This window comes from Apostichopus japonicus, chromosome 16 (assembly GCF_037975245.1).
Source record: "Apostichopus japonicus isolate 1M-3 chromosome 16, ASM3797524v1, whole genome shotgun sequence".
Classification (NCBI taxonomy): Eukaryota; Metazoa; Echinodermata; class Holothuroidea; order Aspidochirotida; family Stichopodidae; genus Apostichopus; species Apostichopus japonicus.
Genome location: NC_092576.1, coordinates 42,332,586 through 42,348,557, shown reverse-complemented (window position 1 = coordinate 42,348,557; position 15,972 = coordinate 42,332,586). Strand labels below are relative to the sequence as shown.

The window sequence follows — 15,972 nt, the reverse complement described above, 5'->3', positions numbered from 1 at the left end:
AAGTCTGTTCAAAGTATCCCTTTCGAGATCCGGCTTTAGGAATCACAAATGATTTCGAGTTGGTTAGCATGAAGTTTGCTCTCTTGGGTAAGGCAAAATATGTCACCAAAAAACAGAACTAGTATTGTTCGATACAGGTGACAAATGCCTACAGTGGAATAACGACCTTCCTTACCGGTTTCGAACCTCTGGACATACAATCAGCGTCCATAGCCTAGTGGCTATGGTGCCCGCATATAAAGCGGGAGGCCCGGGTTGAATCCCTGTAGAGGCTGGAAGTTTTTTCATACTCATTACGATTTTCAATTACATATATATATATATATATATATATATATATGTGTGTGTGTGTGTATATATATATATACACATATATATATATATATATTTTTTTTATATTGATATGAATGTTATGTTAAGTGTAAAAGAGCTCTATATACAGCTTTCTTTCCTATAATTCTCGATTTCGGGATAGTGGAAGAACGCGTCATGGAACACCTGACGATACTTCAGTGTTATGAAGGTTTGGCAGCAAAGTGTCCAGTCAATTATGTTTCTTTTGCTCTTAATTTCTCCTGCCCAGATTCCTCAACGGCAATTCTATAAAATATATAGGGGAAAATACATTCAACGCTAGATCCATTGAGGATGTGTAAGTGGAAAAACAGTATTTAAGTGTCAAGATATCGTTAAAGTTAACTTTCCACAATTATTTATTTTCAAAAGTGTAAACCATTAAAACAATTTCATGCGGAAAGGAAGCTAAGGAAGGAATTATTTGTGTGTTAATTTTAATATCATGTAATGCGTCTCTAAGTTACAGTTTGCATTGTCATGGTCTTGTGCAACTAACCAAGATCACAGTACTTTTTTTTTAAAGATATCTTTTTGAAAATTCTATCACGGAATTGACGAACAACAGTTTTGGAAGAGGAGTCTCATACGTGTATGTAACATTTTTATTACATTGGTAAAACTGGTTAGATTGTAATACTATAACATTTTAAATTTTCAACATAAATAGTTTGCAATTATTTCATCTGAAGTATAAAGAAGAAACGTGAATTGCTAGATTATTTCATATGTGTAAAAAAACCTAAGTGTCAGCAGAAAATTATTATTTTGCAAACTTGATGTTGTCTTCAAGAGTAAACAAATAAATAACAAAAACAATTATCATACGATCATTTTAGAAGTTTATCTTACATTCTTTGGACATTAATTTCATGACATCATATAGAATAATTAATTGTTAAATGTTTACATAAGGCAATTAACTGAAGAAATAAATAGTAACGTAGTTGCAAATACTTTCAAATATTTGCAATAAGACGATTGTCACTTTTATACACTGAAAAGAAGAATTATCAACAAAAACAAGAAATTACTCAGATAAAAACAGTGAAATTAAATGTTGACTATCAACCAGTGTATTTCATTAAAAAACAACACACTCAATAAATTACAACAATGATTATACAGAGGTAAAAATATGAAACGTTAAGATCGTAACATGTAGCTATGTAATGTACACTTGTATCAACATTATTTTCAAGTATTGTCAATTGGGAAGGCTAACATCAGTGAAACCAGCAGATTTAACAAGACGAACACATATGTTGTTCACTAGACACATTTTTGTGTAACTTTTTGTCTTAAATTCTTTAATTGAAGCATGTAGTCACAAATGTGGTGGCCTGTCATAATTTAGTGATGAAATTATACACATTCCCACAGACATATGTAACACAACAAGGAATAATTCATTTCAAGGGATCAGTACACCCTGAAAGATATGTATTTATGAAATAATGACATCAAAGATGAACTCCACTTAAATTGTTCAATTCTGACTTGATAGCAAGAAATTTGCTAAATGATGAAATCGTAATTTAAAAATATATTACAATAAATAGCAAAGCTTTCAGCTGGGTCTGGTGCACCCTTCACAGTCGATCAAAAGGCACAAAACTAAAATCTGTTATAACTTATTTGAGTAAGTACAGGAGACGGAGGTTCACTTCGAAGGCACCAAACTCAATTTTGTATTAGGTTATTTGCATTAATTAATACTTTTAAAAAGTTAATATCGTTTTAAATTACTTGCACGGTTCACCAGACGTCTATGAGAGGTTCGCTAGTGAACCCTTCAAAGGCAAAAAAGTTAATATTGTTTTAAATTACTTGCACTAAGATCACCAGAAGTCTATGAGAGGTTCGCTAGTGAACCCTTCAAAGGCAAAAAAGTTAATATTGTTTTAAATTACTTGCACTAAGATCACCAGAAGTCTATGAGAGGTTCGCTAGTGAACCCTTCAAAGGCAAAATAGTCAATACTGATTTAGATTATTTGCACTAAGATCACCAGAAGTCTATGAGAGGTTCGCTAGTGAACCCTTCAAAGGCAAAATAGTCAATACTGATTTAGATTATTTGCACTTAGTTCACCAGAAGTCTATGAGAGGTTCGCTAGTGAACCCTTCAAAGGCAAAGAAGTTAATAATGATTTAGATTATTTGCACTAAGTTCACCAGAAGTCTATGAGAGGTTCGCTAGTGAACCCTTCAAAGGCAAAATAGTCAATACTGATTTAGATTATTTGCACTAAGATCACCAGAAGTCTATGAGAGGTTCGCTAGTGAACCCTTCAAAGGCAAAATAGTCAATACTGATTTAGATTATTTGCACTTAGTTCACCAGAAGTCTATGAGAGGTTCGCTAGTGAACCCTTCAAAGGCAAATAAGTTAATACTGATTTAGATTATTTGCATCAAGTTCACCAGAAGTCTATGAGAGGTTCGCTAGTGAACCCTTCAAAGGCAAAAAAGTTAATACTGATATAGATTATTTGCACTAAGTTCACCAGAAGTCTATGAGAGGTTCGCTAGTGAACCCTTCAAAGGCAAAGAAGTTAATAATGATTTAGATTATTTGCACTTAGTTCACCAGAAGTCTATGAGAGGTTCGCTAGTGAACCCTTCAAAGGCAAAATAGTCAATACTGATTTAGATTATTTGCACTAAGATCACCAGAAGTCTATGAGAGGTTCGCTAGTGAACCCTTCAAAGGCAAAATAGTCAATACTGATTTAGATTATTTGCACTTAGTTCACCAGAAGTCTATGAGAGGTTCGCTAGTGAACCCTTCAAAGGCAAAGAAGTTAATAATGATTTAGATTATTTGCACTAAGTTCACCAGAAGTCTATGAGAGGTTCGCTAGTGAACCCTTCAAAGGCAAAATAGTCAATACTGATTTAGATTATTTGCACTAAGATCACCAGAAGTCTATGAGAGGTTCGCTAGTGAACCCTTCAAAGGCAAAATAGTCAATACTGATTTAGATTATTTGCACTTAGTTCACCAGAAGTCTATGAGAGGTTCGCTAGTGAACCCTTCAAAGGCAAAGAAGTTAATACTGATTTAGATTATTTGCATCAAGTTCACCAGAAGTCTATGAGAGGTTCGCTAGTGAACCCTTCAAAGGCAAAGAAGTTAATAATGATTTAGATTATTTGCACTAAGTTCACCAGAAGTCTATGAGAGGTTCGCTAGTGAACCCTTCAAAGGCAAAAAAGTTAATAATGATTTAGATTATTTGCTCTAAGATCACCAGAAGTCTATGAGAGGTTCGCTAGTGAACCCTTCAAAGGCAAAATAGTCAATACTGATTTAGATTATTTGCACTAAGATCACCAGAAGTCTATGAGAGGTTCGCTAGTGAACCCTTCAAAGGCAAAAAAGTTAATACTGATTTAGATTATTTGCACTTAGTTCACCAGAAGTCTATGAGAGGTTCGCTAGTGAACCCTTCAAAGGCAAAGAAGTTAATAATGATTTAGATTATTTGCACTAAGTTCACCAGAAGTCTATGAGAGGTTCGCTAGTGAACCCTTCAAAGGCAAAAAAGTTAATAATGATTTAGATTATTTGCACTAAGATCACCAGAAGTCTATGAGAGGTTCGCTAGTGAACCCTTCAAAGGCAAAATAGTCAATACTGATTTAGATTATTTGCACTAAGATCACCAGAAGTCTATGAGAGGTTCGCTAGTGAACCCTTCAAAGGCAAAAAAGTTAATACTGATTTAGATTATTTGCACTTAGTTCACCAGAAGTCTATGAGAGGTTCGCTAGTGAACCCTTCAAAGGCAAAAAGTTTATGCTGTTTTAAATTACTTGCACTAAGTTCACCAGAAGTCTATGAGAGGATCGCTAGTGAACCCTTCAAAGGCAAAATAGTCAATACTGATTTAGACTATTTGCACTAAGTTCACCAGAAGTCTATGAGAGGTTCGCTAGTGAACCCTTCAAAGGCAAAAACGGTTAATACTGTTTTAGATTATTTGCACTTAGTCCACCAGAAGTCTAAAGCTAATGAACCATAAAAAGGCAAAAAAGTTAATACTGTTTTAAATTATTGCTAATGAACCATAGAAAGACATAAACTCAATTCTGTTATATACTTGGGCATAGTACACAAGGACAAAGGCTTCATACACCAGTAGACAATGTGAGGTTTAGTGTTTCTACATTGTCCTCATCAACACTGTCCTCATCTTCTGCTATCTCATTGTCCTTTGGTCCAACTTCACAGATTTGGGTGCTGAGCCGCATAGTGATGGCTTCTAGCATCTTCTTGTTGCTCTCCAATCCAACAACATTTCTGCCTTCTTTGAGGGCTGCTAAGCATCCAGTACCTGAAAAAACAATAAACAAATAAATCAAAATTAAACTTCCTTATTCATATGTATCATAATACTTCCTGTCAATTGGCAAACACAACAAGTGTAAGTTGCAATGTAAATAGAGGTCAATATTACCTGTGCCACTGCACACATCCAAAATCCATTCCTTGGGATAAGTGAGTGCAGAAACCAATTCCTGGAATAGTCCAATAGGCTTCTGATTTTTGTCAATAGGGACACCGTCATGAAAAAATGCAAGGTCCTTCTGTACTATAATACAATTGCGGTGATGTCCAGCTTTCCAGGAAACTGGCCTCTTCAGCCCCCTCATTGCAATTGTAATGGACCCAACACAGTCAATGAGTTGATTTTGATTGCCTGCCGAACAAACAAAGCTATCCGTGTTAATGGGAAAAATATGGTAACCTAAAGCCTTTGCACGATATTTTCTTTCAAGCAGTAAATTCTAAGATTGAAACTAGGAAATATGATCACACATATTCGTTGGAGGAGTACAGCTGGTAAAAATCCATAAATACAGAAGTCACCTTGTTAACACAAAATTTCTCGCATGTTGCACAACATGCCAATTTGAAGGAATAGTCTGAAAAATTTTCAAACAACATAGCTAGTTGCAATCATCCTAACAAAATAACAGTATTTAGCAGAATTTGCATCAACAGAATTTCTTTCTTTTTTTATTTTTGAAGCAGAAAGTTACTGGCTACAGAGGAGCAGCTTGTTTAAATAATTCAAAAGCTGCATGTAAAATATACTTACTATTACTATGGTCATCCACCATGTAGAATGCTGATACAGGCTCATTAAAATGCCTGGTTTCCACAATGGCCTTTTCTACATCACACATGTCTCGCACAGGGCTTATCACTGCAAGCGTGAAGTTGTCTATACCATAGTGTATATTGACAGATGTAATTGCATTGGCAAGTGTCTTTACATCTGTCCATTGCCAATCCTAGAACAAGAAAAACAGAATATAAAAAAGGGAAATATTATAATTAATCTCTCCTAATTACAGTTTTAATAGTGGGGAGGTGGATCACAAGGCTTAAGCAATGAGCATTATTGATAGTCATACAACAAAACATTTATCTTTGATGTAGTTGTCTGTGATCTCTCAACTTGCCCTCCTTCTTAATATGTTGTATTTAAAAGGTTTCCACAATCTGACCCAAAGGACCTACGAAAAAACATAAGGCTTTTTTTTTTCTCAAAGTGAAACACTATACACACCAAATATGAGATCTTTCCAAGCTTCCATTCTTGAGATATCTGTTTACAAGGTTTCCTTTTAACCCCTGCTGACAGCAAATGATATCTGACCGCCAACAAAAGCAATAGGCTTCTTGAACGCAAAACATTACATGTACATACCACTTACAAGATCAGTCCAAGCCTCCAATCTCCAACCTAAGCTTGGAGAAGCACCATTGCAACAATTTAGTCTTATCTGCAAATACTGCTCAAATTGAAACCATATGTATACTAAATGTTACCTGTGGTTTGTCCAAGATGACCAAGGTTGCTCCAGTAAAACATGGAACTTCTTCCAGCAGTGTCTCACTATCCAGTTCCCGGGCATCACACAGCAGTGGATAGCAAACAGCTCCATTGATGCTTTTAAAACACTGAAGTTCCATGCTGGCTTCTAGCTTCAGCTGCTGGCAGAAAGACTTCAACTCAGGAGGTGTTGACCGCAGGTTGAATCTGCAAAAATGCTCCAAGGCCTCCCTGGTTGCTGCCCTTGGATACTGCTGCGTAGCCTCTTCCCAGCTCTTTATACCCATTAGGTCTACAAACATCCTCTGGACTGACTGCAACTTCACCAGTAATTTTGTCTCCTTCTGTAAATCTGGTAGAGTCATTGTACCATCCCTCACCTCTGACAGCACCTGTTTAGCAGCAGTTGATGGCAGTGATGGCAGCGATACCAAAACATAGGGTTTCATATCTGGACCATTTGTTATGTCTTTGTATGACAGGTTCTGCCCCTTTAGTCTACCGTTAGCATGTTGACATAGAACCTCCTGGAGCAGATGATATGTCTCTTCCTCCAGTGTTGCAAGCTTTATCAAAAGCTTGATAACACCCTTTGTTTCTTCCTGCATAACAAACAAGTGCAAGTCATATCACAAGTGGACATTTGTAAACCCAGATAACAAGCACCAGAGTCTTGGCCACTCTGCCCATCATGACTTTCAATAACAATTCAATATCTATCTCATCAATTTCACTGAAAAAATGCACTGAAAATGCAAAAATTGTTTTTTTTTTCACCGAAAAAAACACATATGAAAGAGCATGATCCACACAAAATCACCAAACTTGTCATAAATAGGGAAATAACAAGCACAACAAGAATTCAATTGTGCACTAACTTGTGCTGACTGGAAATTTGATATATAAATATATTAATAGATTTATATATCGAAATTAATTAAACAAAACAGTGTATAGAAGCTTTTCTAGTGTCCTACGTATGTAAGAAACAGTAAGGTAAATTTGCCAGCAAGACTTTCTGGACTAAAAATTGCCGTCACAGTAGTACGCCACTGCTCATTCTCCATCCCAGATGTCTCAAAAATATTCCGACAGAGCTGTATCTGTAAGACAGAGGAACAGAACAATGTGAATTAATAGAAAAGTACACACTTGTATGGACATCCAGGTAGGGACAAGAACAACCACAATGACCACCCCAGGACTTGAACACTTGAACGTGCAATCTGCAGAAAACAAGCCCAGAGTCTTGCCTAAAAATTGGTTGGGATTCACAAAATTGGCGAGTCACAGGGTCATTAGAAACTGTTAAAAGGTCATCAAAACTCAACTGATAAATTACCTTTTCCTTTAATGACATGCTGTGTCTAAATTCTCCCACTTTATTGTGTCTGTTTGCAAGCCAAAGGATAGCCTCTTCACTCAATGTGTTGCTGTAAATAGAGCACAGTCTAGTCTTGAAAACATCTTGACCAGGGTACATCTGACTGAGTCGCTCAGCAGCAGAATAGTTGTGACAGCCTCCAATAACTTTGTAATGGAAACCATTTGCCTGTTGAAGAACAAAATAATGTCAAAACAATTACAGCAATGATTTGGTTTGTTGAATTGTGATTTGTAAGTCTTTGTTTATAATTTAATCAATAACTGGTCAAACTTAGTATGGACTCATCAAATGTGTCCATACACTTTGATATGGTGACTTACATTTGTTTCCTTAAAATGAGTGATGTCATCAAGGGTGTCGATGATGACACAGAGAGGTTGATAAAAATGCCCAGGAAACTCAACCATCTTGTCCATCAGCTCAGTCACAAAAGCCTCCCGAATTTCTCTCAGCTGGATGCCTAACGTCAGATGGGCTGTTTGGATTCTGGCAGAACCTGAATAAATTAAGTTAGAAGGAAACTTTTGTGATTTGAAAAATAAAAACTCTGGAGCATAAGAGACACATACCCTGGCAGTCAATTGCACATATCATTTTGTATTAACAGCCCTAAAACCTTGTTATTCCTCCTGACTAAATGAGCAACTTGCTGAGATCTCTCAGGTTATTTTCCCTCACAGGAATTTTTTCCATACAGGTTGCAAACAGTAACACGGCGAATTAGACAGGAATGTAAACAGTTTATTGTCCATGCAAGTGCACGACCTCTTACCTTAAAAAAAACTGCTTATTTTGACCTCAGCAGTATTGTCATGGAAATTGATGTAAAGGAAAAATTGCAGTTGACAACTGTTTAAATACAAATTCCTCTGGTGCGTCAGGCCATGTTGAAGTTTGGGGAAACTTACCCAAGTACGCTTCCTTCACTTCTTCTATGATTTTGAGATCTGCAGACATCTCCAACTTTTTCTTCTTAAACAAAGCAGGGAGGTCATCAATGGAAGCACTATTTGTTCTCTTTGTCTGTCTAGTGGGTGCTCTAGCTGGAGTGCTGTAAAAGAACCATCAATATTATACATTACAACACCTGTGATTGTGACAGATTATTCACATTTCTACAACCCCTATTTATGGGTTATTTACAATCTGCCCCTGTGATTGGTTAATACAGGGTCATGTGACCCTTCCTAACTATCAGATCTACTTAATAAGTATGCAAATGCCCTTAGTAACACACCAGGTTTGAGGAGACTTGAAACAGTCTGTGCTAGCTGTATAGTAGTATCTGTCCTGCCAATGACAAATCATACACCAGCGTGGCAAAAGCTGACAATAATTTGCCCTAAGTTGTGTATACATACAAAGGGTGCCATGTAGACATTTTATGAGGATAAAAGATGACCGAATGTCACAGCGAGGTAAATTTTCCCCAGGGCGTGGTAATAAAACTGATTAATCAAATTGCAAGCCTACATGGATCCTAATGTATAGTAATCATTAAATGGTTTGAATTGCACATTAATATCAGATAATTTTGTTAAAAGTCTACATTAATTCTATTCTTCATGTGTGGATACTCACCTATGTACTACTGAGTCCCCTATCTCTGGGACCTCACTTCCTGAAAGTTCCCACTCAAAAGTAGACATCGGATTCACTACCGTATCATCTTCTCTATGAACTTGAACGATGGTGTAGGAAGATTGCAATGACCCTACCAAGTCATTCAGCTTTTCACTAAATTTATTCTTATTTGAGAGGAGGGGTTGAAACTGACGTGAAAATTCAGAAGAATTCCAGGAGAAGGCATTCAGTTGAAAGGCTCGTGGATTGTCAATTCTATCCGTGAAGAAAATCTGAAAAGAAATGTGAACGTGTTAAAAACTATTCTAGTTGATTGTGTGTAATTAGCCATACTCAGGGACTGGTAGATAGATCCAGAGGGGGGGGGGGGGGAGCGGGGAGGGCTTTAGCCTCCTCACCATGTTTTGGTCATCATCAGTCTTATGAACAATAAAAAAAATTGCTAGAAGTACGTAGGGATGTTAATTTACCAATCCATGACCTCCCACACCCCCACTTGCATGCAGGCTACAGGTCGTCTACACAAATCAACCTGTAGTGGCTATATTTCAAAAAGTTGGTTTAATTGTTTATAAAAAACTCTGACAGACTGTATGCTATAAATTGTTAGAAGTTCTCAAAGTGCTATCTTGGTGGTCTTAATTCTTCAAATTGTTCTGAGACATCCTGAATGCACAAACATAATGACTGAATGACAAAGTAAGAAAAATTTCCTCAACGGTGTGTAGCAAATTAGGGAACGCTATATAGGCCTATGCAAGGCAAAATTAATTTAGTTAGCCCACCACGCTACTAAACCAAAACAAATTGAAGCACCTCTAGTATTTAACTGGCGTACACTAAACATACATCAACTAATTACCCCCCCCCCATCCCCTCTCCCAACTGACTCCTGCGATACTCTAACTGTTTCAGACCCCTGTAATAGGGGTACAGCCTACAGGTTATAGATAACGAGTGGTGGTATACTGTAGGCTAAGATATTGTCGATAAAGAAGTAGCCTTTGTCACTACATAACAGTATCACCAGCACTAGTACTACATTAATAATAGCATAGGATATTGAGTTGAAATGGCACAGGTGAACGTAGCAACTTAGTGAAACATTGAAACGTAAACATTATGATTCTAAAAACATGAGTTAATAAAGCAATCGTATTAATATTACGGCCTAAATTATGTTATATTGTATTGGCACTGGTATCAATAGGCTACTTACTCCCAATCTCATGTCACCTAACCCCGGAAAAAGTTGTTCTAAAGATAATCTGTGGTTGTACTCACAATAATGTAAATTTAGACGATAACGCATTTATACACACTTCATTACCTAACTTATCCCTATGGTCTTTATCCCTATAAGAAAAATTTCCTCAACAGTGTGTAGCAAATTAGGGAAACGCTAGATAGGCCTATACAAGGCAAAATTAATTTAATTAGTGCTAAATTTGAAAACCACATTACTAAACCAAAACAAATTAACCCACCTCTAGTGTTTAATAACAGTATCACCAGCACTAGTAGCATGGTGGGCTCATAATTGACGCACTTAAGGATTGGATTGACGATGTCGGTCAACATAAAATCAAAATCACTCAACTGCATGCACTTTTCATATGTGTAGTTCATCAGAAATGTAATGATCTCAAAATATTTATTGTTCTGTGCCTACGCAACGTACAATTGAGAAGAATTTGACCACAAAATGTCTGCTGTGTCAAGTTCTTTCATACCCCTAAATTGACACATTCGTCGATAACCTAACTGTAGTGTAGGCCTAAGTATACATCCATTGACTTTGGATGCTGTTTGCTATGCTCTGAACCTCTAAGCTTAGACAGGTCAGGTCCCAGAGAGTAGTGGTATCATATTGAAGTAATTTTGGTTATTTTTAGGGAGTACTGTAAGATTTCCAAATGTCAAAAATATGTGTTAAACTGGGGGGAGGGTGTTAAAAGGGTAAAAAATACCACAATTTGGTCAGCAAATAGCTGAAATGGATTAAAATTCATGAAAATATGTAATTCTGCTTGACTGCAAAAAGTTTAGGTTGCCCTCTATATCGTTGCTAGTAATAATTGAAGGTGCGTCAATTACGGGGGTGCGTCAATTATGAAGCCTTTACTATACTACATTAATAATAGCATAGGATATTGAGTTGAAATAGCACAGGTGAACGTAGCAACTTCATGAAACATTGAAACGTAAACATTATGGTTCTAAAAACATGAGTTAATAAAGCAATCGTATTAATATTACGCCCTAAATTATGTTATATTGTATCGGCACTGGTATCAATAGGCTACTTACTCCCAATCTCATATACGCCTAACCCCGGAAAAAGTTGTACTAAAGATTATCTGTGGTTGTTCTCGCAATCATGTAAATTTAGACGATAAAGCATTTATACACACTTCATTACCTAACTTATCCCTATTGGTCTTTATCCCTATAAGAAAAATTTCCTCAACAGTGTGTAGCAAATTAGGGAAACGCTAGATAGGCCTATACAAGGCAAAATTAATTTAATTAGTGCTAAATTTGAAAACCATGTTACTAAACCAAAACGAATTAACCCACCTCTAGGGTTTAACTGACGTACACTAAACATACATCAACTAATTACCCTCCCCAACCCCTCTCCTAACTGACTCCTGCGATACTCTAACTGTTTTAGACCCCTGTAATAGGGGTACAGCCTACAGGTTATAGATAACGAGTGGTGGTATAGGCTAAGATATTGTCGATAAAGAAGTAGCCTTTGTCACTACATTTATAATGTTAGTATCACCAGAACTAGTACTACATTAATAATAGCATAGGATATTGAGTTGAAATGCCACAGGTGAACGTAGCCACTTCATGAAACATTGAAACGTAAACATTATGGTTCTAAAAACATGAGTTAATAAAGCAATCGTTTTAATATTACGGCCTAAATTATGTTATATTGTATCGGCACTGATATCGATAGGCTACTTACTCCCAATCTCATATACGCTTAAACCCCGGAAAAAGTTGTACTAAAGATTATCTGTGGTTGTACTCGCAATAATGTAAATTTAGACGATAACGCATTTATACACACTACATTACCTAACTTATCCCTATGGTTCATGGAACGCGTAAAACTTTTCTTGCTAACGCTTGTCAGTACCTATGGTCAGTACACAGTTTCTACTTTGCTGTAACATAATACGCAGGGCATTTTCGTCATATCTTGACTTGCCTAATGAGACTGATCTATTATATATATATCTCTTTTCTTGTTGTTACAAACAGTCAGAGCCACAGCGGTATATACACATTAAATGGAATTTTGAAGAAAAAAAACTCACCTTCAACATTTGTCCATCCTTTTCGTAAGGTTCGCAACTAGCGACTCCACTGTATTTCCTTTTCGGAGTCTGGTTATGTCTCAGAGGTTCGGGACCAGTGTTTCCTTGAACTCGGATGACGATTTCTCCCCCAGTTTCGGTCTCCATCCACCATTTTCTTGCCTTAGTCATAGTGATGTGTAACGTGCTGATTTCTGCGATTGCTATGATTATTCTAAATTTATTTGACTCTTTAAATGCGAGCTAGACAACAATAAGATTTGTTAACCCGGACACTAAGCGCTGTGGTTATGCGGTGATATCCGTGATATTCGGAGTGGACAAATTCCCCGCCAAAAAGGTGGATGCTGATTGGCGGTAGTAAAAGAGCAATGAGAAGCTAAGATGGCAAGCCCAGACAGACTAATTGTTTTTTTTCTCTTTCCTTCCCAGTCCCTCCCGTTTTGCAAGGTAAATATATATATATATATATATATATATATATATATATATATATATATATATATATATATATATATATATATATATATATATATATATATATATATATATATATATATATATATCTATATATATCTATATATATATATATATATATATCTATATATATCTATATATATATATATATATATATATATATATATATATATATATATATAAATATATATATATATATATATATATATATATATATATATATATATATATATATATATATATATATATATATATATATATATATATATATATATAGGCTACTGTTCTTGATTTTCCAACTCATTACGATTTTCGATTATATATAGGCCTACACACACACACACACACACACACACATATATATATATATATATATATATATATATATATATATATATATATATATATAAATATATATATATATATATATTTATATATAAACGAGGGCTCCATTCCCCTCATGCGAAGAAAATGCACACATTTTTTTTTTTAAAGAGATCCATCTTTAGTTATTGGTGTTTCTTCATGGTATCAGTTGTTACTGGAAATATCAAAACAAATATATGTACAAATTAAATAGATAATTCCCTTGTTTGGAATGTGCCCGACACTTATTAAGGAACGCATATACGGTCACACAATAATTATCCAATGTACTCATATCAATATTCGTATGTGCCTGGATCTGTTTGTAATTATCGCATTGTTTGCAAGAAAATTGAATTCATAATGATTCATAATGGAAAAGCAGCAACAACATTTTCATATTTTCTGTAACATTGGTTTAATTGTAAGCTTGCGGCTCATTTTGATTCCATTAAATGAGCCCCACAATTACAGCGTATCACATGCGAAGCATCGGTGGCCTCTTCCACACACTGTACGACATACAGGATGCATGATCAGTATCCCTGGTCCTGTAGCTCCCCACCCTCGCCCCTACCGGGATTCTTTCCCGTGTACTATAACTACAAAGCTAGACATGGCAATTAGCTGTTCATTGTCTATTATTGATCGATCCATGATGTCGGGATTAATTTCTGTATTCACGCGCCGTGTGATGGCCCTATTCACGTTATAATCCCTGGATGAAAGGTAACGCTTGTTATATCTTTACAATCTTTACAATCTTAAAAGAGTTCGCAGAGTACAAAAGCTTTTTCTACCGAAGGTGTAAATCAAAGCGGTGCCACGTTCAATAGACAAGATAGTTTATTGTACCATGGAGCTTAAATCTGTGTTTAGCTCCATGATACTACAAACAATAGAAGTTATACCCTGACCATGTACAAACCGTTCACCGCTGTGAGGGTAATACTTCCATGTTGTAAGAATATCCACAGCTATGGATATACAAAGAGATATGGCTAGGGGCTGTACATGGGTTCTGCATTCAAGACTTGCTCCATTGGGCAGTTATTAACAAAATATATTCTTTTATCTAATTTTATTTTGAAAATATCTTTTTTCTAATTAGTACGTCGGCTATATGCAACTAAGGAATAACATAAAAACGTCCAGATAACTGTTTTGATGTGGCCTAACTGTATGGGGTTACGGGATGACTTTCATAAATTCACCGCACGTACACCCAGAGAGATGCTTTCATTCTCGATTTTCAGGGTAAACTTTGCTGTCTATAAAAACTTGAATTGCGTGTTACATAAGCTGTAGGTACGCTGCAAAGGTAGATATGTGTCGTTCACTACTCTATGAAGCTCCGCAACTACACGACTTCATTTAAATTGACTTGAACGTAAGGAATGCACGAAGGAACGCAAAACCCGGAAGAATTAGTTCGACTTACGCTTAGTGTAACATACGGGCTCGCAAAATAATTTCTTGTGGCAATTTTTTAAATATTTTCCCCCTTACACATGATCGATTAGGATGCATGAAACATGCTTCCCGATTCTGGTCTCCGATCTATTATTAACCACGGTCTTTGGGATTGAAGGAGGGACGGGATTTAAGGAATTGTGTAGACCATCAGCCCATAACAAAAAAAGTGGGAGGTACTACCCCCACCCCTGGAATTTTCTCCCCTATTTCCAACATATACATGGACCACAGAGATAATTTTGAAGTGGGAGGGCTGATCATATATCGGTACAATGGGTTCATATAGTACACTTCTATTATTTTTTAAGAATAAAAAGCCCCACCAAGTATGGGTGAAAAGATGGACCAAATTCAATGGTAAAAAGAGTGGGAGGGGACACAAGTCACCCTTGCCCCCCCCCCATTCTCCGTCTCCATGCTCCCTGATATAACAAAGTGCACTTTAGTTTAACAAAATATCTCGGACCGTGCATGATTGCCTTTTCAACCGGTTGAACGAAGAAAAGTCACACTTGACTTCATGGCGCATATAGGCTACGTGAAGGCACGTTTTGTGTTATCGATACAGTGTAACATTGGGTATGCGGGTGTCGCACCAGAATTAATAGTTCAACTGACTTACACTAAACTTTTCACTTCACAAGGCCGCTAGAGCATAGATACACTTAGACCATCAGCAGTTCAATTCATTCTCTTCAACATCCAAGAAATGACTCAGAAAATGCCAATACACTAGGTCAAATGACCGGTGATGTGGCCGCTTTCTAGTCACTTCGCCCCACAACCATTTCGCCCAACTGCCATTTCGCCCAACCAGCCTGGTCATTTCGCCCAACCAGCCTGGTCATTTCGCCCAACCAGCATGGTCATTTCGCCCAACCATCATAGTCATTTCGCCCAACCAGCATGGTCATTTCGCCCAACCGTGTTGGTCATTTCGCCCAACCTTTTTTTTACTAATATTCAGTCAGAATAATATTACTTTTTCTATTCCACTAGTTCAATTTGATTTATTTGGGGTTAGGTTACTTCGTAATAGGTAAATAAAAAAGTGAGGTCCGCTCGATATCGATCGGAGTCTGAGCAGTTATTTCGGGTATAATGGGAGGATTACACTACTTTAGGCCTTTACGCATACA

The 15,972-nt window shown here is 36.5% G+C and overlaps 2 protein-coding genes across 4 annotated transcripts in view; one reads left to right on the top strand and one right to left on the bottom strand.

The window, feature by feature from the left end:
• The window catches only part of LOC139982658 (uncharacterized), a 39,689-nt gene that overhangs the window by 5,464 nt on the left and 18,253 nt on the right, over nucleotides 1–15,972 (top strand). The window contains exons 9-10 of the mRNA XM_071995689.1: nucleotides 584–652; nucleotides 881–946. Of these exons, the coding sequence (XP_071851790.1) occupies nucleotides 584–652; nucleotides 881–946 (135 nt within the window). The remainder of the gene's footprint in view (nucleotides 1–583; nucleotides 653–880; nucleotides 947–15,972) is intronic.
• LOC139982661 (uncharacterized) lies at nucleotides 4,067–12,913 on the bottom strand. Of its 3 annotated transcripts, none has more exons than XM_071995695.1 (10): nucleotides 12,515–12,913; nucleotides 9,174–9,448; nucleotides 8,501–8,643; nucleotides 7,913–8,088; nucleotides 7,548–7,757; nucleotides 7,221–7,308; nucleotides 6,202–6,803; nucleotides 5,465–5,660; nucleotides 4,820–5,062; nucleotides 4,067–4,696 (listed from the first exon to the last, which is right to left on the bottom strand). In XM_071995695.1, exons 1-10 carry the CDS (start codon nucleotides 12,683–12,685, stop codon nucleotides 4,491–4,493), a joined length of 2,310 nt encoding a protein of 769 aa, XP_071851796.1. In that variant the 5' UTR covers nucleotides 12,686–12,913; the 3' UTR covers nucleotides 4,067–4,490. The 3 variants fall into 3 exon arrangements, with proteins under 3 accessions (XP_071851796.1, XP_071851799.1, XP_071851797.1); XM_071995698.1 differs by having other exon boundaries at nucleotides 4,072–4,696; nucleotides 12,160–12,597; XM_071995696.1 differs by lacking the exon at nucleotides 12,515–12,913 and adding an exon at nucleotides 11,487–11,513 and having other exon boundaries at nucleotides 4,072–4,696.

Coding starts and splice junctions, on each gene's coding strand:
- LOC139982661 (XM_071995695.1), bottom strand. CDS start 12,685: ATGACTAAGGCAAGAAAATGGTGGATGGAGACCGAAACTGGGGGAGAA. Junction 6,804..7,220: donor GGCAATTTTTAGTCCAGAAA/GTCTTGCTGGCA, acceptor TTATGCAGGAAG/AAACAAAGGGTGTTATCAAG. Junction 4,697..4,819: donor GGATGTGTGCAGTGGCACAG/GTAATATTGACC, acceptor TTGTTTTTTCAG/GTACTGGATGCTTAGCAGCC.